The sequence below is a fragment of the Pelophylax lessonae genome (assembly GCF_965119305.1).
Source record: "Pelophylax lessonae genome assembly, chromosome: 10".
NCBI classification, from domain to species: domain Eukaryota; kingdom Metazoa; phylum Chordata; class Amphibia; order Anura; family Ranidae; genus Pelophylax; species Pelophylax lessonae.
In genome coordinates, this window is record NC_138777.1 from 86,453,779 (window position 1) to 86,481,567 (window position 27,789).

Below are 27,789 nucleotides of genomic sequence, written 5' to 3' on the forward strand. Positions count from 1 at the left end.
ATATATATATATATATATATATATATATATATATATAATGTTTGGGGTTCGATGTAATTTTCGAGCAAAAAATACAGATTTTTACTTGTATACAACAAATGTCAGAAAAAGGCCTGGTCTTTATTAAGCTAGCATGCTTTAGTAAAAAAGGAAACCTATTACAACAAGTTGTGTACAAGGTACTTGATAAGATCAGCGGCTTCCACTCCAGTTAAATGTAACCTAACCGGTGTTTTGATCTTTGTGAGCCATTGTTGTGTGACCAGGATGGAGGCCTGCTCTCTCCTCTGTCTGCAGGGTAACTGACGGTCATTAAACTCAGGTAACCTCTCTGGATCTCCTCCTTATTTCTCTGCTACAGCCTGAGGTGCTGCATAACAAGGCTGAGCTCTATGACCGTACTGAGGCTGAACTATCAGCAGCATGTTCTGAATCCTAGTTCACAGGATCAGTTGACTTCATTGGAAATGATGGGAGACGATGGATTCAAGCTCCTGTACTATTTTTAGTCCTTCTATTTCTGGACAGTACCAAATGCTCCAATTCAGTTGCATTGAGTTCAGTTGCAGAATGATAGGATAGAGAAGACGCAAATAATCACAAGTTGTAATATAATCACGCAATTTAATTTCAGTGTTTTTATCAATACAAAGTATTTGACATTGTCTACAAATGCTCGCAGTTTAGGTAAAAAAATCAATGAACTTGGGTCAATAATGGCATCTGAGAATGTAGATTTAGTGGCTGTTACGGAGACATGGTTTAATGAAAGAAATGACTGGGACATAACCATACCAGGGAACTCTTTATACAGAAGAGACAGAGAAGGCAAGAAAGGAGGAGGAGTGGCCCTGTATGTGAAAGATAGCATTAAATCTAACCTAATACAAGTTGGTGAGGCCAACCTAGAGTCAGTTTGGGTTACGTTGCAGTTTGCTAATCATGCAGTAACTCGTGTAGGTGTGATATATAGACCACCTGGTCAAGTTAAAGAACTAGATGATCTACTAGTTGAAGAAATAGCTAAAATGACAATGAAAGGTGAAGTTATCATTATGGGAGATTTCAATCTTCCAGATATAAACTGGAAAACCAAAATAGCAAGTTCTACCAGGAGTACAGATATTCTAAATTCCCTACTGGGGTTGTCTCTGCAACAAGTGGTTGAGGAGCCAACCCGGAGGGAGGCCATTTTGGATTTGGTATTCACAAATGGGGATTCGGTATATGATGTCTTTGTAGGCGAAACCTTGGGATCTAGTGATCACCAGTCAGTGTGGTTTAATATAAGAACTGTGAAAGAGTCACACCACACAAAAACAAAAGTTTTAGATTTTAGAAAAACAGACTTTTCAAAAATGAAATTAGTCATAAATGAGTCCTTATCAGACTGGAACGGATTACATGGAGTCCAGGAGAAATGGGGCTACTTAAAAGGTGCATTATTGAAGGCAACAGAAAATTGCATTAGACTTGTCAGTAAAAGCAAAAAAAGGAAGAGACCACTGTGGTACTCAGCAGAAGTGGCCCAAATCATTAAAAATAAAAAGCTAGCATTTTGTAATTCTAAAAAAACCCAGAGCAATGAAGATAAGGAAATCTACAAGATTAGGCAGAAAGAGGCCAAGCAAGTTATAAGAACTTCTAAAGCGCAGGCAGAAGAAAAACTAGCTCAGTCTATGAAAAAGGGGGATAAGACATTCTTCACATATATAAATGAAAAAAGGAAATTAAAACAACATATCCCACAATCCTTTGCATGCAGTCACTACTAGCCACTGATTGGTCAGAGAATCGTTGTTATCCCACCCACTTAACTTTAGTACTACTTTAGTGGAAAAGCAAACCATACCAAACCGTATCGAACCGTTCCAACACCGAAGATTGTGAGAGGGTTAAACCGAGATATCAATTTTTAAAAAATGTTTTAACGATTATTTGTTTAGCTCTAGCAGAATAGATGGTATAGATCACTTGGTTTTAAATGCACAGTTTAGGAATAATTTTAATTAAAGGTCATGACCACAATAAATAGACAACATTGACCAGTTCCTTCTGCTCTCATCTCAAAAAAATGAGCAAGTTACCTAAGTATGGAAGTGCAAGTTCTACAGTTACGCATCGCTCTGTGCTCCCATCTTGCCATTCCTTGGTCTTGAATCAGAAGCACTTCTTTGTTTAGTGCACTTGCAAAGTCTGTTCTTCAACTAAGTGGCTTTTACAAATTACTCTCAAAAACTGGAATTTATCATCTCCGATAATCTAGATGTTTGGCCATGTGCCCAAGACACAAAGGTATTTTGGTTGTGGTACAGTCCTTAGGACACTATCCACATACATAAACTCTTGCATGTATATTTTATGAAACAACTTTTGCCAGAAAAGATCAGTCTTGGCTTGTTTGGCTATCAGCAATGCGTTAACTGTACCAGGAACAGTTGAACATTTCTTGATAGTACGATCAATTAAGTTAAATTGCACATTGTGTTTGTTGTGATCTTTCATTTTAGCTGTATGGCTTTTTAGTGCTCACATTGCTAAAAAATAGTCTTGATGGTATCTTAACAATTGCATGTACTTTTGATTGATCAGATTTAGTTGGATAAGTTCATTTACGTTTGGTTAACAATGAGGAAGTGGCCATCCATAAAACATCAAAGTTTAAAATTAAACATAGAATGTGCCAATATGGCATTGGCATTCCAAATTTGGTGCAGTGTTGCACAGGAGGTCAAGCTGTGCCCTTTGGCATCCTTACAAGCAACCCATAAAATGCCCCATTGCAATACTGTAGAGCAGCCTTTCTCAAACTTTTCACCCCAGACAAACCCCTGAAATAGTTTTAGATCTTAGAGCCGGTTCACACTATTACGACTTGCCAGGCGACTTGGTCAGCCTGGCAAGTCACGCACTGTCGGGTCCATTGAGTAGTACAGGACCGGTTCTAATAGGAGCGACACAAGTCGCTCCGACTTAGAAAAAGGGTCCTGTACTACTTCGGGCGACCTGGAGGCGACTTGCATAGACATGAAGTCCGTGCAAGTTGTGCCGAAGTCGCGGTGCACGCGACTTCACAGGTCGCCCCTAATGTGAACGGGGGCTTAGGGAACCCCTGCTATAATTAGTTCATCAGGAAGCACTCAGATAATGCCCTGCACATGGGTGGTCAGTGGTAAGAAGCCCCTGCTTACTGTAGTTGCCAGAATGTCACCTTTACAGTCGGCTAAAAAAAAAAAAAAAAAAGATTAATGTTATGCTATTGGCTTTGCCAAGTGGCTTTAGGACATGGAACTATGCAGTTATAATCAAATAGAAGTTCAATCAGTCACAGCCCAAGAAACCTCTGGCCACCTCTGGAGGAACCATGGTTGAAAGTGACCATTGTAGAGTCTGCTCTGCTTCCCATCTTTAATTTGATCTGGTTACCTGTGCACTCCTAACCCCTTGGTGGGACTCCATGAAATATTCCAGTAATTTAATTTTATCCCAGCCTCTGCTCTCTGGAATCCTACATATCAATTTATTTCTTCCTGGTGCAAAACTCCCTTACATTTTTATGTCCATGTCAGAATCCCTGGGAAGTTTCACTACATAGGTGTGTCTCTTACCATTCCAAACTTAAAAGAAAATGAGTAAACTCTATATTTCTGGCCACCAGTCAAACACTTGCCAAAGCCTGGAAGCAACCAACGCTAAATTTCTTAGGGGTGGAGAAGAGAATGAATGGTACCAGTGGCGCAGCATGCCTGGTTGGACCCCACAAACTTTTGTTTTCCTTTTAGCCAGCCCCATTTTTCCCCACTTCCACCCCAATTTTTGTCTTTTTTAGTTCTTTCTCTTCCTCCTTTCCTCTTTCTTTTTCCCACCTTTTCCTCACTCCTCTACCTTCCCTTTCCTCAACCTCCTTTTGTGTTCCCTACCCTTTTCTTCCTTCTAAATACAGGGACCCACAGTGATCTCTGTGATCTCTCTCTGCAACCTGTTTGCCCTCCACTCTATGATCATGTATGGTATTGCCTGATGTCCACCTTGTATGGTATTGCCTGATGTCCTTACTAAATGCCAGTCTATGCCCATCTTGCTGTAACACTTGGATTGCCTCCTTCTAATGCACACTGCTTATTTTATTGCATTTTTTATTAATTCATTTCAGGTACTTGTATAGCGCTGTCAATCTACGCAGTGCTTTACATATACATTGCACATTCACATCAGTCCCTGCCCTCAAGGAGCTTACAATCTAAGGTCCCTAACTCGCATACATGCACAGTAGGGCCAATTTTATACAGGATCCAATTAACCTACCAGCATGTCTTTGGAGTGTGGGAGGAAACCGGAGTACCCGGAGGAAACCCACATAGGCACAGGGAGAACATGCAAACTCCAGGCAGGTAGTGTCATGGTTGGGATTCGAACCAGCGACCCTCTTGCTGCTAGGTGAAAGTGCTCACCACTACACCACTGTGCCGCCCGCATTTGTAACCCTATTTGCCTTTTCCCTGTTCTCTTCTGTTGGTGTTCTTCAGACTTTCTGTATATTCCTCAGAAACCTAAAACTTCATAAACCATTTATAAAAAAAGAATGTGCCATAGATCATGCAGAAGTTCATGGTTGCAGCATATCTTATTCAGGAAATTGGTGAAGGATGTAATGCAGGATAAGAGTCATGAACAGAAGAGGAAGCCTTGGGTACATGGAAATATTAGGCACTGCGCCGAAACTCATAATTTTATGTCTCTAATTACAGGGATCTACGAATATCATCATTATTTTGCATGCCTATAGAGTAATGTCTTATGAAGCCAATGCTTTCATCATACAATTACAACACAGTGACTGATTCCTTTAGGTTGGGTGCCAAGAGACTTTGCCCAGGTATTGGAATGACGTTACATGGCATTGTACCCTAATGAAAAGAATTTGAGTTAGAGGTTTGTCATTTTTTATTTTTTTTTAGTATGTTAATTTATACATACTAAAATTTACAGATCGAAGTGAGCTGAGAATATTCTTGTTGAGACACGAATGGTTGCCCTGTGGTGACTTTGGCAGAGAGACATACCGGTACATGCGTGTTGTGACACACGAAGACTCCTGTCACCCGCCACTGAGAACACAATGTCTAGTACATGGTTGTGTTTGCACATTTGCCAGGACAACAAACGGAAGGCACTTTAACTCTGTCCTGCCAATGAAAATTCATATGTAGCAGAAATCTAACTTGCATTTACCAGTGGCCAAAAACAGAAAGGGGTAGGCAGATGTGTGTGTGTGTGTATGTGTATGTGTATATATATATATATATATAATATATATATATAGAATATTGTTTTTGTTTTTTTGTTTTTTTCTGAATTGAATATGCCTTGAATAAGCATGCATTATAACTAATATGTAGTTATTAGCTTGGATATTGCCTAAGTCCCCCAGTACATGCTCGTCCTGGGGAAGACTTATAGCTGATATCAAAGGAACCAAGTTTAAGTTCCTTCATGCTGGTTGTCAGTGGGAGAAGTGAAATCTCATGTGGTCAGTGGGAGGGGTGTCCACATAACATTGGTGCCTGGTGGGAGGGCAGTCCCCATTTCATTGGTGCTCGGTGGAAAGGGTGCCCCCATCACATTGGTGCTCAGCGGGAGAGAGGTGCCCCCATCACATTGGTGCTCAGCGGGAGGGGTGCACCCATCACATTGGTGCCTGGTGGGAGCAGTGTCCCCATTGTATTGGGCCTGAGAGGGAGGGGTGCGCCCATCACATTGGTGCTCAGCAGGACCTAGGTTCCCCCATCACATTGGTGCCCAGTGGAGTGGGAGGAGTGTCCCCATCACATTGGGGCTCAGCGGGAGAGGTGACCCCATCACATGGGCGCACTCCTCCCGCTGAGCACCAATGTGATGGGCGCACCCCTCCCACTGAGCGGCAATCACATTGGTGCCTGGTGGGAGGAGTGTCCCCATCGCATTGGGGCTCAGCGTGAGGGGTGCCCCCATCGCATTGGTGCTCAGCAGGAGAGGTGCCCCCATCACATTGGTGCTCAGCGGGAGGGGTGCGCCCATCACATTGGTGCTCAGCGGGAGGGGTGCCCCCATCACATTGGTGCTCAGCGGGAGGGGTGCGCCCATCACATTGGTGCTCACTGGCTCTGGCTGTGTTGGATGACATCCTCACAGGAACTATACAGGCTCTGTTGTGCAAAAAATCGCTTAGCTCAGGATTTCCTGATTTCCTGGGAGGGGTGCCCCCATCACATTGGTGCTCAGCGGGAGGGGTGCACCCATCACATTGGTGCCTGGTGGGAGCAGTGTCCCCATTGTATTGGACCTGAGAGGGAGGGGTGCGCCCATCACATTGGTGCTCAGCAGGACCTAGGTTCCCTCATCACATTGGTGCCCAGTGGGAGGAGTGTCCCCATCACATTGGGGCTCAGCGGGAGAGGTGACCCCATCACATGGGCGCACTCCTCCCACTGAGCACCAATGTGATGGGCGCACCCCTCCCACTGAGCGGCAATCACATTGGTGCCTGGTGGGAGGAGTGTCCCCATCGCATTGGGGCTCAGCGTGAGGGGTGCCCCCATCGCATTGGTGCTCAGCAGGAGAGGTGCCCCCATCACATTGGTGCTCAGCGGGAGGGGTGCGCCCATCATATTGGTGCTCAGCGGGAGGGGTGCCCCCATCACATTGGTGCTCAGCGGGAGGGGTGCGCCCATCACATTGGTGCTCACTGGCTCTGGCTGTGTTGGATGACATCCTCACAGGAACTATACAGGCTCTGTTGTGCAAAAAATCGCTTAGCTCAGGATTTCCTGATTTCCTGGGAGGGGTTCCCCCATCACATTGGTGCTCAGCGGGAGGGGTGCCCCCATCACATTGGTGCTCAGCGGGAGGGGTGCCCCCATCACATTGGCGCTCAGCGGGAGGGGTGCGCCCATCACATTGGTGCTCAGCGGGAGAGAGGTGCCCCCATTACATTGGTGCCTGGTGGGAGGAGTGTCCCCATTGCATTGGTGCTCAGCGGGAGGGGTGCGCCCATCACATTGGTGCTCAGCGGGAGGGGTGCGCCCATCACATTGGTGCTCAGCGGGAGGGGTGTGCCCATCACATTGGTGCTCAGCGGGAGGGGTGCGCCCATCACATTGGTGCTCAGCGGGAGGGGTGCGCCCATCACATTGGTGCTCAGCGGGAGGGGTGCGCCCATCACCTTGGTGCTCAGCGGGAGGGGTGCCCCCATCACATTGGAGCTCAGCGGGAGGGGTGCGCCCATCACATTGGTGCTCAGCGGGAGGGGTGCGCCCATCACATTGGTGCTCAGTGGGAGGGGTGCGCCCATCACCTTGGTGCTCAGCGGGAGGGGTGCGCCCATCACCTTGGTGCTCAGCGGGACGGGTGCCCCCATCACATTGGAGCTCAGCGGGAGGGGTGCCCCCATCACATTGGTGCTCACTAGCTTTGGCTGTGTTGCATGACATCCTCACAGGAACTATACAGGCTCTGTTTTGCAAAAAATCGCTTAGCTCAGGATTTCCTGCAAGCTGGCTAAAATTAGCTGGAACCAGGAAATCAAGCATGAGACACCAAAGCATATGTCCCAGGTGTGGGTGTCAATGATGTTCCTGGTAGTAACACATAGCTACCAATCAGAACTAATTTTTCTTTAATCTGCCTACTCTAGGCTACTCCACACCCGTGTCTTTACTATACGCTCTGCACTGTTAATAATTGATGTAATATTGGCTCCTCTGCCTTTGTACTGCATAGTACAGTCATGTTTTCATAGTTGTTTTTTATACTCATGATCATATGAGCTCAGTTTACACAGTGCTCTTCCAAATTCCTGAGGCAGGCAGTAGGGGAGAAGTTTAATAACGCATGCCTCTACAATGAGACATTCGGTCAATGAGAGGCAACAGTAATGTTTGTTATTTTATAAGCTGTTTGGATAGAGATGCCAAATATCTGGTAATGAACATGGTGTACCTACTAGTATTGTGTAGAGACTATAGAAAAATCAAACTTGATAAACCAAATAGCGATGCAGAGTATCTCAGGTGGCATCCAGTTTTGTAATGAATTTGCCACACAGTTTAAATATAATGGATTTCAATTGTGTTTTAATAATTTCACAAGATATTGTGTAACCCTGAGTTTACATAATGGAATGAATTATCTAGCTTGGTTTAAGTGGCTTTACCTTGTTATCTGCTAAGAGGGGGCAAATCTGGATTATGCCCCCAGCTGAGAATCATAGTGAAGCCATTATACAAAGAAGTATGCTGATCCCTTTCATTACCACGGCCTGATATTTGTAATTCAGTCGTTACAAAGGTGAAGATTTACTAAAGCTTGTGCACACAGAATCTGGTGCAGCTGTGCATAGTAACCAATCAGCTTCTAACTTCAGCTTGTTCAATTAAGCTTTGACAATAAAACCTGGAAGCTGATTGGTTACTATGCAGAGCTGCAGCAGATTCTATGGGCACCAGTTTTAGTAAATCTCCTCCAACGTGACAGCTTTCCTCAGTCTGATAACACCGTGGCAAATTACTTAACAAGGAAAGTTGCACTTCATAGAGGAATCTACCCCAAAGCGTCGTGAATAAAGTAAAGCTCTGACTTTCATCATCCAATCATGCACAAGCAAAAATGCTGTTTTTATTTTCCTTGCACATGATTGGATTTTTTTTTAAGTGAAATTGCACCATATTCTTTAAACTCTGAGGAAAGTCCAGAAAGTGCAATATTCTTTGCAGAGTGAACAGCCTATTTGCCTTTAGTTATCCAAACCCAAAGTTAACTTTTTACAATGAGATAATTATGTGCCTAGACAACTGGTCAGCTTTTAGAACATCATAGTAACGGACTCCAGGCTGATCGGCAAGGATCAGTTAGTTTAACTTGTAGCATATGGCCCTTTTCACACGGCAATCCGATCCGATCCGCCTGTCAGTTTTTCATGCGGACCTGATCGGATACTCCATGCATCCCTATAGGGCAGCGGGTGTCAGCAGAGAAATCTATGCTGACACCCGCTGCTATCCGATCTGATCCTGTCCGTGAAATCAGGACGGATAGAGACCCTATTTTCCATCCGTCTGGAGGATCCGATTGGATGGGATCAGATGAGAACGGACAGGCGGTCCTCTCTCATCCGATCTCCCCATAGAGGACAGCAGGGATCTGACAGATCTGTCTCTGCAGAGACGGAGCTGTCATCCGCCTGTTTAGCGGGGGATCGATCCGCCGATCCCCCGCTGAGCAGAACGGACTCCGTCGGGCGGTACGCCCCTGTGAAAGGGGCCTACAAGTTTCTTAAAATGACAGGTACACTTGAGTATGTTCAAGCAGAACTAAACTCTCTCAATCAACATTATTTTGGCTCCTTATGCTGCTCGAGTTCATAAATAGATAGGGAAGTATATTCTATTTACTTGTGTTTTAAACTTTTTTTTAATTTTTTTTTTTTATTACGCTTCTTTAGTTGGTTTTAAGCCTAGGCCAAAATGTCATACACCCCAGGAGTCTTCATAGGCATTTTTTTATTTCATCTGGAGGAGGGGTTTTCTCAGCTAAGTACGCCCTCCTGCCTGCATGCCTTAGCTCAGGACAGATGGGTTCCAGGAAGTAAATGCTACGTGATTCCTCTTCCCTTAATCAAGATGGCCGCAGCTAGAAATGCTAGGGAGTGTTTTTAAAGGTTATTTCTCAACGACATAATGGAGACAGATGAATGAGTGAATTTGCTTGGAATATTAAAAATGAATTAATCAAGCTTCAGTGTCCCCCCAAAAATGAAAAGTCAGCAGCTACAGTATTTACTATAGCTGCTGACTTTTAATATATGGACACTTTCCTGTCCAGGGGTTCAGCGCTGTCCTCACCTGAGCCTGTTCTTCACTGGGCATCGGGTCCAGATGCCGGCATGAAAACCAGCTGCAAAGCCTTGTGGCTTTACCACTGGATTCCCCCTGCACATGTGGACTGCGCTTTGTGAATGGTCCCGCAGTCTTCTGGGACCTGTGATGTGTCCCACAAGGCTGTGGGTATAGGGGGGTGGAAGTGGGAGTGGGTACCTGCTTTCACCTCTCCCCAAAAAAATAAAGTGCCAAATGGTAAAGGGAGGGGGGAAGCAAATGAGCCGGACTTCCCTTTTTTGAGTAAAGCTCTGCTTTAAATAGAATTTTCAGTTTGTGGTGCTCAGATACAGTTTAGTTCTGCTTTTACGTTATTGATAGTGCCAGTGAATTATGTTCGGAGTTGTGACACCTAAGTGTTGCATAAGAGTATAAACTGTATATATTTTTTTCACTTTTTATTTTTTTGTGAACTTCTATCCATGTAGATCAAGCTCTGCATTTATTTAGTACAGCTCAGAGCAGGTTAAGCACTAAAGATTACGCATTATAAAAGGTTCTTTGATCAAATGTCAATCATTGTTGGTTGATGAGTAGGACAATGACAAGATCTGACTGGTCACAACAAAAAAAACAATTTGATTGCTGTGATCTCATTCATTTATAGAGTCATTTATGCTAATAATGTATGGGTAGGAGACTAGAAATGTATTTTTCAGGAAGCAGATGTATACATTAATGTATGGTTTACAATATTCATATCTAATGCCATATTTTCGTATATGAACATTTTGTAAATGATGGGACCCTTATCTGTGGTCAGACTAAAGTTGTGTTTTTAAATAAATCTCTTCTCTGCAATTAGATTAGTATCATATTTGGGGAAATCTTGTGTTTCCAAGTTTTTATTGCGATCACTATTCAGAAGTGTAGGTACTGTACATTGTATTGGACAGGCTGGTAATGGCTAGGCCTCTGATTTCAGTACATCAGGTCTTGGCCTGAGGCCAGCACAGGCAGTCACTTTCTAAGAACTCGGCTTCCTAGAAATGTTTATAGAGCCTGTTCGGTCACATAGAATGGAAACCTTTACACTTAAAGACTGCTGATCTGTCTTCTGTGTTTATGCGCTGCTTTATATGACTGTGTTGACATTCTAAAAGCAAATGTTCTGAATTCTCCTGAGTGCATTTTTCACATATTCATGGAGCCATTAGACCTTTTGTAAAATATGACTTCAATATACTATAAGACATCGGGGTTAATTTATTAAACGTAAATAGGCTGTTCACTTGGGGAATTTCTTTGAAGCCTAGGGAATGAGGTGAAAGTGCACTTTGCAAAGAATACCCAATAACATGCAAGGAAAATAACAAAAATCTATTTTTGCTTGCACATGATTGGATGATGGGAGTCTACAGATCTTCTCCTTGTACACTAAACTAAGGAAAAATTAGCTTTTAAAGACAACAGCCTATCAGTCGCATTGTAAATATAGTGCAAGTACCTCCTATATCCTTCTTCCTTTTTTTATTTATTTATTTTTTAATTTAATTATCTCCTACATGTAAGACCCCGTTCAGACAGGGGCAACGTTACTTGCTGGGGCAACCTGTGAAGTCGCGGTGCACAGCGTGCACCTCGGCGCGACGTGCACGGACTTCATATCATTGAAGTCAATGCAGGTCGCCTCCAGGTCGCCCCAAAGTAGTACAGGACCCTTTTTCTAAGTCGGAGCGACTTGTGTCGCTCCTATTACAACAGGTCCTGTGCTAATCAATGGCAGGCGACCCACCGTGACTTGTCAGGTGACCAAGTCGCCTGACAAGTTGCGCTAGTGTGAATGGGGACTAAAGGTCAGTATTTTTGATAAAAAATTACTTGGAACCCCAAACAAAATATAATCATATATATATATATATATATATATATATATATATATATATATATATATATATATTCTATCCCAAAGACCCTAGAGAATAAAATGGCAGGTGTAGTAATTTTTTATATCACACGGTATTTGCACAGCAGTTTTTCAAATACAGTTTTTTTTTTGGAAAGAAAACATTTTAAGGATTTTTTTTTTTTTTTTTTGCACACCGACACCGATGTTACGCACAGTAAATCCCTACCAAACATGTGATACTTTAAATTGCGTAGCCCATGAAATGGCACCAAACTGTGAAACCTAAAATTCTCTATTAGTGACGCTTTAATTGCCTTTACGATTACACAGAAGGTCTGGAGCTAACATTTTTACATGTGCGGTGCGATCAACGTTTACATATGCATGTGGGATTTATGCATTGTGGATTTTTTTATCAACTTTATTGCTTTCACAAAGGATGAACAATATCCCTTGTGAAAGCATGGGCCATGAAAGGTCCTCTTAATGGGGAAATCTGGGTCTATTAGACCCCAAATCTCTCCTCTGGGATAAACAAAGAGCCAAAACCATACGTGACTAAATCCTCGTCGTTTCTGAGGGGGTCACAGAGAAGAAAGAAGCATGACCGGGAAAGGCAGCGATGGGAGGGGCCCCTTCTGCCACCCGCAGAAGTGATCGAGTGGCTGTTCAATTTCAGTAAATAACTTCTGCTTAGAAGGGAATCGCCGGCATTATCCCAGTGTAACCACTTCCACCCGAGGCTATCGTATGACATCATACCGATGAAAAGTGGTTAAAAAGAAACTTCAGTCCTCTTAAACATGCTGCTCCACTAGTGCCACCATTTTTGATAGTCTGGCAGATATTCTTTGGGCTATGCTTACCCATGCACAGGAAATTAAAAAGGAGGAAAAAAGGAAGAGAGAGAGCGCTCTAAGTGCAGACAATCTTTAATAATAGCAAGGCATAAAGTAATGTAACTCACTAGAAATCACAGGGCTGTGTTGAGTCACGGACATAAGGAATTCCCCTGGGAGGTGCCATCCACTCGTATGCAGCAATCCATAGCTTGATAACCGGTTTGATTGTGCACCATATATACCTTGGAATATTCACGGCTCCACAGCACCTGAAGAAAGAGCGCGCGGGGCCGTACGTGACCCGGCGCATGCTCAGAAACGCGTCGTGCATATCGTGAATATTCCGCATACCAAACATTCCCTGGTGACGAGGCCGCGCTCCATCTTCCACCGCATATCGCAGCCGCTACCACAGATGCTGAACGCCCACTGTCGGAGGGGATAGCCGGCTCCCTTCTCTCCTCTGACCGGTTATCAAGCTATGGATTGCTGCATACGAGTGGATGGCGCCTCCCAGGGGAATTCCTTATGTCCGTGACTCAACACAGCCCTATGACTTTGATTTCTAGTGAGTTACATTACTTTATGCCTTGCTATTATTTAAGATTGTCTGCACTTAGAGCGCTCTCTCTCTTCCTTTTTTGTTCAGTTCAGAATTCCTCCTTTCTGTGGAGAGCAGCTCGGCGCCTTGGACATTTCCCATCAGGACTTTTTCAATCATCCATTTTATGGTATTTTTTGTTTTGTTTTACATTCTTTATTTCCCATTTTCCCTTCCCTTCCCCCCCCTCCCCCCTTTTCCCCCTCCCCCTCCAACCCTGTCTAACCGTTTTTACCCTTCATGTGCTGGAGGTTTTGTTAGCGCTCCTCTGTTGCTGTTTTTTTATGCACAGAAAATTAGGTCCTGGTCCTCCTTTACTGTTCTGTCCTCGAGCATGTGCACTTCAGTAGCCTTTCACACATACAGTCCGTTCAGTTCATCAGTTCAGTCAGGTCAAAATGTATCTATTTTTTATCTGTTTTTCATCCATTTTTCATCCGTTTTTTTTTACATCCACTTCCAATGCAAAAACAGATGAAAAACGGACCATTTATCGTTTATCCGTTCACATCCGTTTTTCGTCCGATCCGTTTTTTGACGGATGAAAAATATTTTTTATCCGTTCCAAAAAACGGACATTGACAGAAGCAGATGTTAACGGATGATCATCCGTTGTCATCTGTTTTTACATAGAGATGCATTGTTGTCCGTTTTTCATCTGTCAACGGATGGATGAAAAACGGACTGTATGTGTGAAAGGGGCCTTACTTTTACTGACAATCAAGTCTGAGACATTTTCTACTCCCACTGACCAGTCGCGGTGAGTCACCTGCCATTGATTAGCAGAGGACCCGTTCTAATAGGAGCGACACAAGTCGCTCCGACTTAGAAAAAGGGTTCTGTACTACTTTGGGGCGACCTGGAGGTGACCTGCATTGACTTCAATGATATGAAGTCCGTGCATGTCGCGCCGAGGTCGCGGTGCACCGCGACTTCACAGGTCGCCCCAGCAAGTAGCGTCGCCCCTGTCTGAACGGGGTCTAAAAGGTTATGACCAGAAATGCATAAACTATCAATACGTTGAATCAAAAATTATTTGTTCTATTCAGCGTTATTGAAATTCTCAGACAGGACACAACTGTTTGCTATTCTGGTGTGTGTCCCACGTCCATCTGTCTGGTGTAAACATTTTGCAGAGTAGCGACGTTTTGAGAGTCATACACACTGACCTCTTAGAGAATAAGATGTACTGTACAAAGTTGCAGCCTATTATTATACATTGATCAGATTGCTGCTGCTCTGAATGAAGGTACAATGTGTGTGTTATGTACAACTGACATTTTTCCAAAGGATCATAATCCTTAATCCTCAGAGCTCGTTCCTAACCTTCGTACTGTGATTAGCTGTCACAGGGGCTAGTCCTGGATCTCTGCCTGCCCTCTGTACACACATGGAGCTCTGCCAGAACCCTGGAACTAACTCCAATGCCTGGGCATGCCATAGCTGAATATAAAATCCTGGCCATTCCAAATGTTAACTCCTGATCTGTCATTTGACATTGATGTGTATGTCAGAAATATTCTTATATTATGGAATTTTTCATTTTTGTAGGTCTGAGTCAAGTTTGCAAGATTGTACAAAGTGGAGAGCTTTCTGCTCTATCGTTATTTTATAACTTCTTTGTAGGGCTTCTTTACACATGGGCACTTGAGCTCTGGATTTTAGCTCTCAGCTCCAAGCACCCCACTTAATCTGCTAAGGCCTTGATTGTATACATGCCTTGGGTCACAATTCTTTGCTTTGCTATAAAGCAACAATAATAGCCCATATCATGTTCTGCGGGTGCATTGCAGCGTCGAACGCAACCCAATGTATGCAATAAATTGCATGTAAGCTGCCATTTTAGGTAGAAAGAAGCAAGTCCATTTACCTTTTCACAAATTGGGGTGAATACAGATCTTCATTTTTCTTATAATGGTACTTATTTTTGAACTACAATAAATGTGTACACCATTGGGGTTAATTTACTATAGGCAATTAGACTATCAGTATTACTAGTACAGTTGCCCCTGCAGGTACAGTTCTCCCAGAGCTTAGAAAATTAGGTGAAGCTTCACTTTGCAAAGAATACCCATTCACATGCAAAGAGAAAAAAAAACTTGCACTTGATTGTATGATGGAAACTAGCAGACCATCCCCTCATTTACTAAGTTGTGGAGCAGCTGCACTTGCAGAGTCTATTTGCCTTTAGTAAATCCATCCCTATGTTACAAATCCCATTGTCTGCCTAACTTCCATAGCAGCTGAGGGGCCAAAATTTGTCAGTTTCTCAAAAGTTCTCATGTATGATCCAACAGAATCAAGTGCTGGTGATACAGGATGCAGAATATATGGAAAGTCAAAGAACTCTTAGCAGTCTTACGGCTCATCTGTCATATACCAGACTTTGGTTACATGACAGATGAGCCGTAGTAGGGATAAACCTAAGTAAGGGGCATTGCTGGCCTTTAGACTCCTATAAACAAGCCCTGGCATGTTGTATAATGTCACAAGGCTTTCCAGGGACAAGTGTCCTCCGCTTTATTCAGTCTCCGCAACACACAGATTTTTTATAATCTCTACCCAGTTGTCAGCATACCACATTTACATTCCCTCAGTCACGGATTACTTTACCTTATGCATGGAGGAGTTACTAAAAACCACAAAACTGAGACCGAGCCGTAATACAGGAAAAATACCATAACTCACCCTCGTATGATAAAGGGATGGAAAACAAATGTGAAGGAAAGATGCATGTTTTTTTTTTATCTATCTAAAACATAAAATAAGCACACAAAAAATTGAGATTGCCAGTTTTTTTTGAACCCTTGTGCAGAACTCCAGACAGTAATGCCCACACAGTAATGGTGCCTCTCATACCTTATATTTCCCCTCATTTTACAACTGTGTGCTCACATTACCTTATGTTACTTCTAAAACAGCTTTTCTCTTACGTCCTCCGACAGTCGCCGCCACCTCTAAGTCATCACTATTGGGTATTGACTTCCGCTCCGCAGGAGTAGCTAGGTCAATACCCAATAGTGATGACTTAGAGGTGGCGGCGACTGTCGGAGGACTCAGAGAAAGGAATTTTACAGGTAAGATTTTACAAAAATTCCGTTTTACCTTACCCAAGACCATTCTGTCATTTTTTTTTTTCTGTTGCCTTATCTGCATTTATAACTTTTTTTTTTTTTTTTGCATTTTGCACACCTTCCCTTTTTTATGTGTTACATTAAACATTCACATAATTCTCTTTGTGCATTTTTAATTATTTAGGAAAGGAAATACCTTTTTCTTTTATTCAATGATTTAAATTGGGCTTTTGGAATTATTTAAAAATGACCCTGCACAAATTTGAACTGCAGCTTGGTAGTTCTAGTTATGGCACTACTTAGCTTAGGATAGCCTCATAGAGCTTGTAAGCAATATGAGTAAATAAGTTAGATATATAGTTCATAGCATGTGAAGGCAGTGTAATGCATAATGGTGTCATAATGTATGTATGATCTTCTTTTTTATTTTTTTATTTTTTTTCAAAATAGTTTTTACTAAATTTTTGCAGTTCCTTTTTTTTTTTTTCTTTAATTAAAAGACTTTCATGTGCAGTCACAGTATACAAATAGGCTTCCAACGATGTGAAAGCTACACATTGTTCAACAAAGCAAATCTACAAATCCATAAGGACAGTGCAAAGGATTGTACATTGGCACTAAACATATAGTGACCCTTCATATTATCACTAGTAGCTTAGTGTATTAACATTTTGAAGCTCCAACCCAACCAAAAACATTCAAAAACACCCCAACCTCAAGCATTCACACCAATATGTCTGTCTGCCTTACCACAGCATTAAAGCTTAACTCCCCTTTCGTGGGGAATAAAGAAAAAACAATATAGCGTACACAATTGCGACACAAATCATATTGTAATTGAATGTTATTAAAAATGACCTTTCCTTTTCAATCTGCAGCTCTGTAATTTTCAGAAAAAATGCAATGCAATCTGGCTACCTGGAGCTGTTCAGTACACAGAATGTGTACTGACCACACCCCAGAAACATAATTTCTTGCTTGTGTGATTGGCTCACCAATTTTCCCAAAAGTCTGCACTAAGATACAAGTCAGATTTCTGGCATCCCCTGCAACAAAAATGTCATTTTTGGTGAGATACTTTCGATAGGAAATCGCAGCTAAAGGGATGCTGACCCTGCAATTTTCCTCATTAGAGGCCTGCAGCTGCACAGCTGATTGATTACGAAACCACTCCCATTAGAGACTCACTTAACACAGGGGCACAGTGGAACAAACTGTGATATATATATATATATATATATATATATATATATATATATATAATTTTTTTTTCTTCAGAATAACAAAAGATAGGAATCTGCAACACAGTTTGTTAAAATCCTTGTAATGTGCATAGATCTCCCAGAAGGGAATGTTTTGTTTCTCAACAAAAGTAAAGTTACACTTTAAGGCAGGCATGTCTAAAGTCTGCTTTAATATGGTCCCACGGGTAATTTGGAAAAATCTATTGTTGTGCTCCCTGTGAATCCCCGAACGCTGCTCAGGACCCCTGGGATCTCTGGATCTTTCAACGCTGCGGGACTGCACGTATGCCATATTAGTTTTTACCCTCCTCTTATATATGCTACTGGTTTTAATGACTTATACTCAGTGCTTTAAGTGGCCCAAAAGGGGTGCCGGTACTCTATTATAGCCTATAAATTTTTTCACCCCCCCCCCGGCCTGGGCTGGGACTCTGGAGCAGGGGGACTCACTGGTGGCGACTGGTCTGGCTCTGGAGTGGGAAATATTCTTGGGGGGGGGGGGCAATTGAGGGCGCAGATGTATAAAATGAGCGTACTGGTACGCTAAGGCGCACGGAGAGGTGGCGGTATGCTCAAGAGCCATATTTGGAAGTGGCGGTACTGAGTACCAGTGCATACTGTCCCACTTAAAGCACTGCTTATACTCAAATTGATGGTCCATCCCGGCTCCCTGCATCCAATTTCCAGTTTTTCCTGTTACTTGTGAATACACTATTGTTAACACCCACCGCCCGGCCCCGCCAGCTTTATATCCCTTGCTCAATATGGCCTCGGACACAAATATGACAGGATCAGCACCCTCTCCATGATAATTGGCATAACACCTGGGGGTCAAGTAGCAGCTTTGTGGGAACAAAACTCACCAGGAGGGATGTTCAAAAGTATCAGTTACACAAGGGTTAACCACATATAAGCGCTATATGAACCCACCGATGATGATTACTGATGGCAGCAATATTAGTCATGAATGATACCAATGTAGTAAATAGAACATTAAAAATTTGTGAGGACAACCATACGAGGAGCGGGCACTCCTCATACTCCCCTGCATTGGGTCACCGTACAAAATAGTCGGCCCTCACGCATGTTCACTTCATCAAATCTGGCCCTCTTTGAAAAAAGTTTGGACACCACCGCTTAAAGGCATTATACACAGCTATACCGCCTGAAGTATCAACTGACCTAAACAGTTATAAGCCTAGAGAATGCCTACAACCATGTACAGATGTTGCATTTTACTGTATAGTGAGATTATCAGCACTGTAGCAATCTGTAAGAGACCCACGCAAAGGGAACCTAGCCTGATATTGCTAGCCAGGGCTATGATGATCTTTAACACTCTACCCTTTATCAGATAAGGGTCCTTGAGTATTTTTCATAATGGGCTATTAAATATACATCTTTGTTCTCCGCTTCTTCCTAATGAGTCATATATTTTTTTGTTATAGGGGAAGCTGGTGCAAACATTATTGAAGTCTCTAAGGAAGCCAGAAAACGGTTTCTGGGACCTCTGCATCCATCATTTAATCTGGTGAAGATAATCCGCAACTGCCTGTACAAGACCCTGCCGGACGATGCACATGAAAGTGCTACAGGGCGGCTGGGAATATCTCTGACCCGTGTATCCGATGGAGAGAATGTGCTTCTAACACAATTCAACACCAAGGAAGAGCTTATACAGGTAACTTTTTGCTGTGGTATGTCTGGCATCAAGAGAAGGATGAACGCATATATGTAAACCTATCACTATAACAGACAATGGCAGCCATTCTCAACCAGGGTTGTGTGGAGCCCAAGGTTCCTTCAAAGGTTGCTAAGGGTTCCTTGAGCTGTGGATGATTAACCTCTCATCTTATGGTGCCTGCATAGTTCTGGGTCCAACACCACTTGGCATAGAAAGCGATAGGACACCATTGATGTTTTTAGCCCTCTGTAAAGTTGGCATTTTTCTCACCCCTGTAAGTGGTGCATGCTTCCTACTGGCCATCAATGTAAGGGGCATTTTTCCCACAGACCATCTATGTAGCGACCATTTTTCATACTGGCTAGCTGGGGTTCCCTGAAACCTGAAGTTAATTTTATAGGTTCCTTTGGGGGTAAAAAGGTTAAGAAAGTATAAACTAGAGGCACACACCTTAAGGCTTTTTGTATTTTCGGTATAGAAATAGTGTTAGCTAATAGTTAAAGTGATCCTAAACCCCTGGTTTAAAAAAAAAAAAAAATATATATATATATATATATATATATATATATATATATATTTATGTGTGTGTGTATATATATATATATATATATATATATATATGTATGTATGTATGTATGTATGTATGTGTGTATATATATATATATATATATATATATATATATAACAATTTATTAGTTTTTCAACCTAAAACAAAGAGGGTACAAGACATTAAGATTGGCACAAGACAAAAAGTGCCAGCTTACAGATCATAACAAAAAATATATTTTGTTCAGGCATTGCACTTCCCATTTTTTTTTTATTTATTTATTTTAAATCCAATTTATTTTAAAGGATTTTTCCATATAACAGTTGTTTGAGTAACCAGCATGCAAACAGCACAACAAGCGGCACTTAGGGAAGTAGACAAAAGGCATGGCTGTGTGCAGAATTAAGTAATCAGTCCACTAAACAGCATGAGCTCACATTTGCTGGTAGAGGCAACATGCAGAATAAATGGCATAATTGCATAGGAAAGTCCAGAGTATATCAAAATCCAAGTAAGGTCTGTCCGCTCATTTGCAACACAGGGAATTTCTCAGAGCCCGTCCTTCACATCCAGCCAACGGTTCCATCACAAACCATACTTTTTAAACGTGCCTCTCTGTTCGTAAGTCTTTTTTTTTTTTTTTTCAAATGCTGTTAGCTTACCAAGTTTTGAAAACCCAATCATTTAGAGTAGGGGCGTGGTTAGCAACCCATCTCCGTACAATTACACTATTGTCTTACAAATCGGGATCTCTGCACCACTGTGAAGGTTAAGGAGGAGTCTAGGTCAGAGTTGTCTACCTAGCCCAGGATGCAAGTACGTGGACACTTGCAGATGGAAAGAAGTATATATATTCTTAACTTAAAACTTTCTGTTCCTCCAGCCTCCTTTTTTAAATTCAATTTTTTTGCTGGCTGCTGTGACCCAACTACCTTTTTAGAGGGTGGCTATGTTCTTTCTTCATGGTCCCTCTGTACTGTATGTAGGAATGCAGCAGCCCCATCTTGCTCATTCCTGAGATGGACTATGGAATTTGTAGTGTATGTAGAGCAGTCTACATGACCACAACTATGTGCGCTGCTTGTTCCAAACAAATGAAAGCGAAAAGGAGAGGTTTGTGAGCTCATGAAGGATGTTGCAAGGAGGCAGAAAAATACAGTAAGTAATGATTTACGGTAATTAAAAGTGGATTACAGGGCCATTAAATAGTGGATGCAAACTCACCTGATGCCTGCTGGAGGTGTCGGAGGGGTCGCGGGACGTTACTCCATATCTTTTGGGACTGCCCTGCTCTTAGACACTATTGGTCGGAGGTCATAAACCTCTCCCAGAAGTTTACGGATCACCCTCTCCCTGATGATCCGGCCTTTTTCCTCCTCCATGTCTCTAAGATTCCTGTAAAACAATACAAGAAATCCATCCTTAGGCACTTAGTGAATGCCGCTAAAGCCTGCATCCCACCTCTTTGGAAAGACCCACACCCTCCTTCCATTGCGCAATGATTGCGCCGGGTAGAGGATATTAACAAGCTGGAAAATCTGGTCCTTACTGGGCAACAAAAAATGATCTGTACCATAAAATGTGGGACTTATGGAACATCTTCATTCTCTCGGATGAGGGCATGGCGTTGTTGCGCTGATGTCTTGGGGGGCGAGGGAGGGGGACCACCTGGCGGGCCAAGCCTGATTAACCCCCCCCCCCCATGTAAAACGCACACAAAAATGTGCACTTAAAGTAGTTGTTACCTGTCAAAAAGAATCACTGGCAGTCCCTCTATTTTATCCAGGCATAATGCACTCTGTAAGTGTTGTGTGTTTTTTTTTTTTTTTTAAACAAAGCCTCTAAATACCCTTATCAGCTATATTTAGTCTGGTCACGTGACTCTGGGCCGCTCTGCTACTCCGATCCATGGCTAGAGCGGGAGGGGCCAAGATTTTCCTTTTGACGTTAACCGGGAAGGTCACATGACCGCTCAGCCCCTCCCGCTGTAGCCCTGGATCAGAGTAGCAAAGCAGTAGGGAGTCACGTGACCGGCCTGAATATAGCTGAAAAAAGGTATCTAGAGGCTCAGTTTAAAAAAAACACGTACAGAGTGCTATTTGTCTGGATAAAATAGAGGGGCTGCCAGTGACCATGGTAAACTTTTTTTCTTTTAAACTAATAATAGTGGTAGGAGGGGGGGAAGGGGCAGAGACACAGACACAGAGCTGACAGGCAGGGAGGGAGTGGTGAGGGGGACAGAGGAGAACTGCTGATGACAGAAGCACATAAACTGACCATGGTAATTGGGGCTCAGCAGCCATGATTATCATGGTCAGTACACAGAGGGGGGACACAAGAACTGGCAGGATCAGCCAGGTTTTTTACATCTTAGAGGAGACCGGTTAAACAGCACAAGCACTGTGCTGTTTAACCTGCTATAAGGGAACAGGAGCTCAAAGGAAACAGGAGCCCACTTTTTCTTTTTTTGGGTTCCAAACACCTTAAGGGTGTGCTTTAGTACACCCCCCCCCCCCGAAGGGGTAGAACCTCTTCCTGAATCCCGAAGGTCCAGGGTTCCTGACGGGGGGGGGGCAGGATAGGGTTACAATGGTCTGCGGACCCCCTTTTAGATCAGCTAAGCCAGTGATCGAAAACTTGGTTGAGTGGCTCTCCTGAAGAGAGCCCCCCCCAAGGGCAGGGGAGGAAGAAATCCAAGGGCATTCATCCTCTCCCCCCCACCCCCCCCCCCCCTAGACGTCAGGGCAAGCCCCGATGACTCCCCTACTTCATCTTGGTGAGAAAACATACACAAAAGTGAAAGCGTGACAAACAGTGGGAGAAAAAAATAATGGAATAAATAAGTAGCCGTGCAATAGTGCACTGGCCGGGTCCTGAGGCCCAGCCAGGGCACTATTGCACGGCCACTTACATTTTAAGTCCTAAGACTGCTATATACTTCTGATGAGAGATTTAGCCGTTTATATTTACTATTTAGGTAATTGCATTTCCATGTGCTGTGTACTGTGGTAGACCAGATATAGTGAATGCAGGGTCCTGGGTTTAGTAACACTTTTTTAAGTCTGACCTTGGCACACTAGGAACTAGTAAGAAGGTTACAACTCCATGTGAGATGCATAGAGGAGGGAATGGACCTGTATTCTGATTTGAAGCTAAAGCTTCTCTCTGCATCCTGGGCATACCCAGGTTTGGGGGTGGGGGGCAGGGGCACTTGGGGTGACTAGAAGAAAACACGCATGCTCAGTCTCTTTATAGCAGTGGTTGCCAACTTTTCAGACCTCACAGACCCCTAAACTCACACTTTTGAATCCCACAGACCATTAAAATTAATTTGATATGCCTTCCGTCCTTTCACACGGGCTTTCTGCCCAGCAGACTCCATTTTGCTCAGCAGGAATCAATCCACTGATCCCGGGCGAGTGAGCAGATGACAGGTCGGTCTCCGCTTACTTTGCAGAGACAGACCTGTCAGATCTCCGCTCTCCTCTATGGGAGATCAGATGAAAACAGACCACCTGTCTTTTCATCTGATCGGATCCTCCAGACAGATGAAAAATAGGGTTTCCATCCGTCTGAAATTCATGGATCAGGTCGGATGGCAGCGGACATGTCACCGCTGACATCCGCTACTCCATAGAGGTGCATGGAGCATCCGATCAGGTCCACCTGAAAAAACTGACAGGTGGATCTGATTGGCAAGCCAGTGTGAAAGGGGCATTATACATATGATCCGGCTCTCTACACCCCCCCCCCCCCCAATCACTCTGCTTCCTTATATACACACAAAGCTGTGGCTCTGTACCCTGTGTTTATAGTACCTATATACACTTTATTCTTTTTTTTTTTTTTTTTTTTTTTTTTTTTTTTTTTGTGAAAATTCTATTTATTGAGGTTTTGTGAAAAAACTGCATACAAAACAGAGCCGTGTGGGCATACCCAGGCTCAACAACATAAAGCCATAACATAACAACCAAAAAACAACTTAAAAGTAAAAGTAAAAATAAACCCCCCAACAAGGTTGCAGCTCTAAGAAGGTCATGAGCAGCTCCGGTCTGAGTACCGACATTCCAACATTCAGGTAATGAGGACAGCACGGTCCAGTGTGGTCAGGGAGGTGCAAAAATAGCACATCAGTCTACATAGCTAGGCACAATTCACTCGGCAGTCAAAGACACACTGGGATCTGGAACGGATGGCTCATCCGCAGTATCAGTAGCTTCCAACCACAGGTCCCAGACTTTGTGAAATTTGGTTGGGCACCTCCTGTACTTGTAAACTGCTTTGTATAATGGCACCATCGAATTCACTAATGGCACTTTTTCACTGCAAGTACCGGCTCGGCTCTACTCGACCCTGCTTGGCCCTGTTTGCTTTTCCACTGCTGGTACCGCATGGTGTTGGAACGGTTCGGTACGGTACGGTATAGGTTTGCTTTTCCACTAAAGTAGTACTAAAGTTAAGTGGGTGGGATAACAACGGGGTGGGTGGGATTCTCTGACCAATCAGTGGCTAGTAGTGACTGCATGCAAAAGATTGTGGGATATGGTACCAGTTTGGTACCTGTTGGAACCACAATCGAGTAGGTACTGTTTTTTCAGAGCCGTACCGTACCGTACGGTTCCATGCAGTGGAAAAGCGCCGCCGTACCGTACCGAACCGTTCCGACACTATACCATGCGGTACCAGCAGTGGAAAAGCACAAAAAACGTGCCGAACCGTTCGGTTCCATGCAGTGGAAAAGCGCCATAAGGCCTTCCACTGAGATAGAGCCGGGGCCCCCGGCTCTCTCCAGGGCATCACCACCAACTTCCTAGCATAAAAAAACAAAAAGCCCCAAAAGGGTGTGAGTGGCTACGGTATGGGCCAACCCATTCACAAGCCCCAGGATACAGGTCTCAATTCCAGCTGGGACAGCAATAGTAGTTAACCTCGTAAATAAACTCAAAACCTCAGACCAAAAGCTTTGCAGGGACGGACAGTGCCAGATCATAAGAGCATAGGAAGGGGCTCCAGAGCCACAACGCCAACATACGTCCGGGACGTCAGGAGACACCCTGTGCAATCTGGAAGGTGTGAGGTGAAATCTATGTAAAATCTTGAATTGAACTAAGCGGTCCCTCGAGGAGACTAAATGTTTGAAGGGATAGTCCCATACATCCTCCCAGTCCTCCGAATCCAGCTCCGGCACTTCCGCGCCCCAAAACTCCTGCAACTTCTCCAGACCCACATGCACACTAGGCATCAGGGAGCTGTAAATGGAGGAGAGCGGTTTCTTAAGGTCCTCATCCCGGAGGACCAGTTCAAAGTCCGCCGGAGTCAAATCCGGGGGGGAATACACTTTATTCTTACCATGTTATCTTACCTCATTAGGTTTAACTTAAACTTAGTTTTCCTAAAATTGGAATACATGCATTCTAGTACTGTCACCTACAAATAATACAGATCGTGTTTGAGCTATGGTCTACAGTGAATTCATGCTCTTGTTGACAAAATTCTGGAGGGTTTAGAAAGTTAGGAGAGAATGCTTAGTGGCTGAGATGGAATAATTGATGTAATTCTTAGTTGTTATCATTGCTTGCACACAATGGTGATCCCAGGGCTGCAGGCTGGCAGATTCACACAGAATTTTGTATGTAGGTCAGGGTTAAAAAAAACATCCCTTCAGATTATTTCCCAGTAAACAACTGACTTTGCTTGGCCAAATCAAAGCTCAAACCAGCTTTGATTGGTTAGCTATATAGACATATGCAGTAGTGAAATAAAGCTACACTTGGGCAGATTTGTAACCCGTTATAGTGTGGCACGCAGAGTTTTGTAACACCGTACTTTTATCTTTCAGGCCTGTGTATGCAGTACCTTTATACCTGTGTATTGTGGACTCATCCCTCCGTGCCTGCAAGGAGTAGTAAGTAAACTAAATCTGCATCTTTGTATTGTTTCATGTGTCTTCTGTTTTCTGGAAAATACCACCTATAAATATGACTGCTAAAAGCCACATAATCGCTGACATTTCTGCATGACTGCAGACATGATTGTAGCCGCTATGACATGCACTTGTACCTACATTTTTTATGACTGCTTGGATCCATGATGAAATGGAATTTGACAAGGGAATTCAATGTGGCTAAGTCCCCTACGTCATTATTGTCAGTCTGAATTATTTTCACATGAGAAGTGGCAGTTTTTGCATGACACAGCAGCTGCTGTACAGAAGGCCCATCTATGCTACTAGTCACTGGCTGGGATATTTAAGGCTCCATGTACACGGGACGTTGTTAAAAGTCCCTTTGAATGCTGGAATTTTTAGGACATTTGAAACGTCCGTTCGGTCGCGTTTGTACCCGCGTTTAGCGGGCGTTTAGCGGGCGTTTGCGTTTAGAACCGTTCCTAGGTCAAAAAAATTATTCCCCTTTTAAAATGGAAAAGCGCTTAACGCGGGTCATCGCGTTCGGACGCGTGCGGACGCGTTCGGACGCGTTCGGACGCGTTTGTGCGTTTGAAACGCCGGGAAACACACGTTCGAATGCAAATAATTGCGTTCTAAAAACAGTCCCTGAACGCAACTGCCTGCAAATGACTGTAAACGACCTGGTGTACATGGACAGATAAGATAAAATGTAGATGGGTTCAGGAGCTTCTGAAAAAAACGCCCAACTGCTCCTAAACGGCCATTTCCAGCGTCCCGTGTACATGGAGCCTTAAAGTTAACTGCGCTTCAAAACTGCGCTTCAAAGCAGCTTTAGAAGGGTCCAATCATGAGTTTAGCGTAATCCTGTCTGTTTTACAAACCTTCATTTACGTTGCCGGAATTTATCGCTTTGCAGCAAGTCCTCATGCACACTGGACGTTATAAAAACGCCAGTAGCTTTGTAGTGAGTTTTTCAGCGTTTTTTAGCTTTTTTGCATTGGCGTTTTTCAGCGTTTTTTAGCAGTAGTAGTTTTTTTGACGTCTTTAGCTAAAAATCACCTTTCTATTTTTGTAAAGCCCCGTACACACGTACCGAATGTCGGCCGAACGATCGGCCGTCTTTTTGTCCGGTGCTGTCCTGTCGGTTGAAAAGTGCTAAAGACTGCACACGAATTTTGTCGGCCAACAACAGCCAACTGCAGAAGTGATATCATGTGATGGTTAACTTTCCGTGTGTTTTTTCTTCTCTGAGCATGCCCAGTCTTGCTCATCTGCTGTTTGTAGGCCGAATTCTGTACTGACTGAGGAACAATCGGCCGTTCTGGTGTTGGCCAACAAAAATTTTAAAGCCTGCACACCAGATTCTGTTCGGCCGAAAAGTCGCAGTCGGTTGTCGGAAGCATCATACTAACAAGCTGACAATCGGCCGATCGGACGGTGGCCGAATATTTACGGCCGACAATCGCTACGTGTGTACGGGCCTTTACTCTGACTTTCCCACAATGCAATGCTTGCCAGAATTGCATCGCATGGGTATTCACACCCATGCGATAAGATTTAGGTGCTGGGGAAAAAAGGGTCCTACAACGTTTTGGTGTAAATGTGGACCGCCTTTTTCGCTGCATCAAAATTGCATCGTGTGGGTGTGAACACCCATGTGATGCGATTCTGTCAAGCTCACTGCATTTTGCAATCTGTTTTGGGGTGTAGTTCATGAAACATTAAGCCCCTGTTTGCATTGGGCAGATTTGACATGCAATTTGACATGTCAAATTGCATGCCCAATCATAGCCTATTGCCGGCAACGTCACTGTTCAAATTGGTGCAACCCTGACTTTGTGGCGCCGCACTGATTCCCAAAAGTAGTTTCTGCACTAATTTTGGCAACTTTAGGGCGATTTCAATTAACATCTGTGCATGAACCCGTACAGATGTCTGTCAAATCGCCCCCAAAGTCGCAATGACATGCGAGTTTGACATCGTGCGCATTCAGCTGAATAGTTTCAAACCCGCCCTCAGTGTGAACTGGTGCCGTTGCCGGCAATAGGCTCCGATTTGACATGCGATTCAACATGACAAATCGCCTGACAAATCGGCACAATGTAAACAGGGCTTCATGTTCCATGAAG

The 27,789-nt window shown here is 43.5% G+C and overlaps 1 protein-coding gene across 2 annotated transcripts in view; it reads left to right on the forward strand.

Moving 5' to 3' along the window:
- PNPLA2 (patatin like domain 2, triacylglycerol lipase) overlaps positions 1-27,789 on the forward strand; it is a 74,489-nt gene that overhangs the window by 19,585 nt on the left and 27,115 nt on the right. For both annotated transcript variants that reach the window (XM_082271096.1, XM_082271095.1), the window contains exons 3-4: positions 18,970-19,202; positions 25,592-25,657. In XM_082271096.1, coding sequence (XP_082127222.1) covers positions 18,970-19,202; positions 25,592-25,657 — 299 coding nt within the window. The remainder of the gene's footprint in view (positions 1-18,969; positions 19,203-25,591; positions 25,658-27,789) is intronic.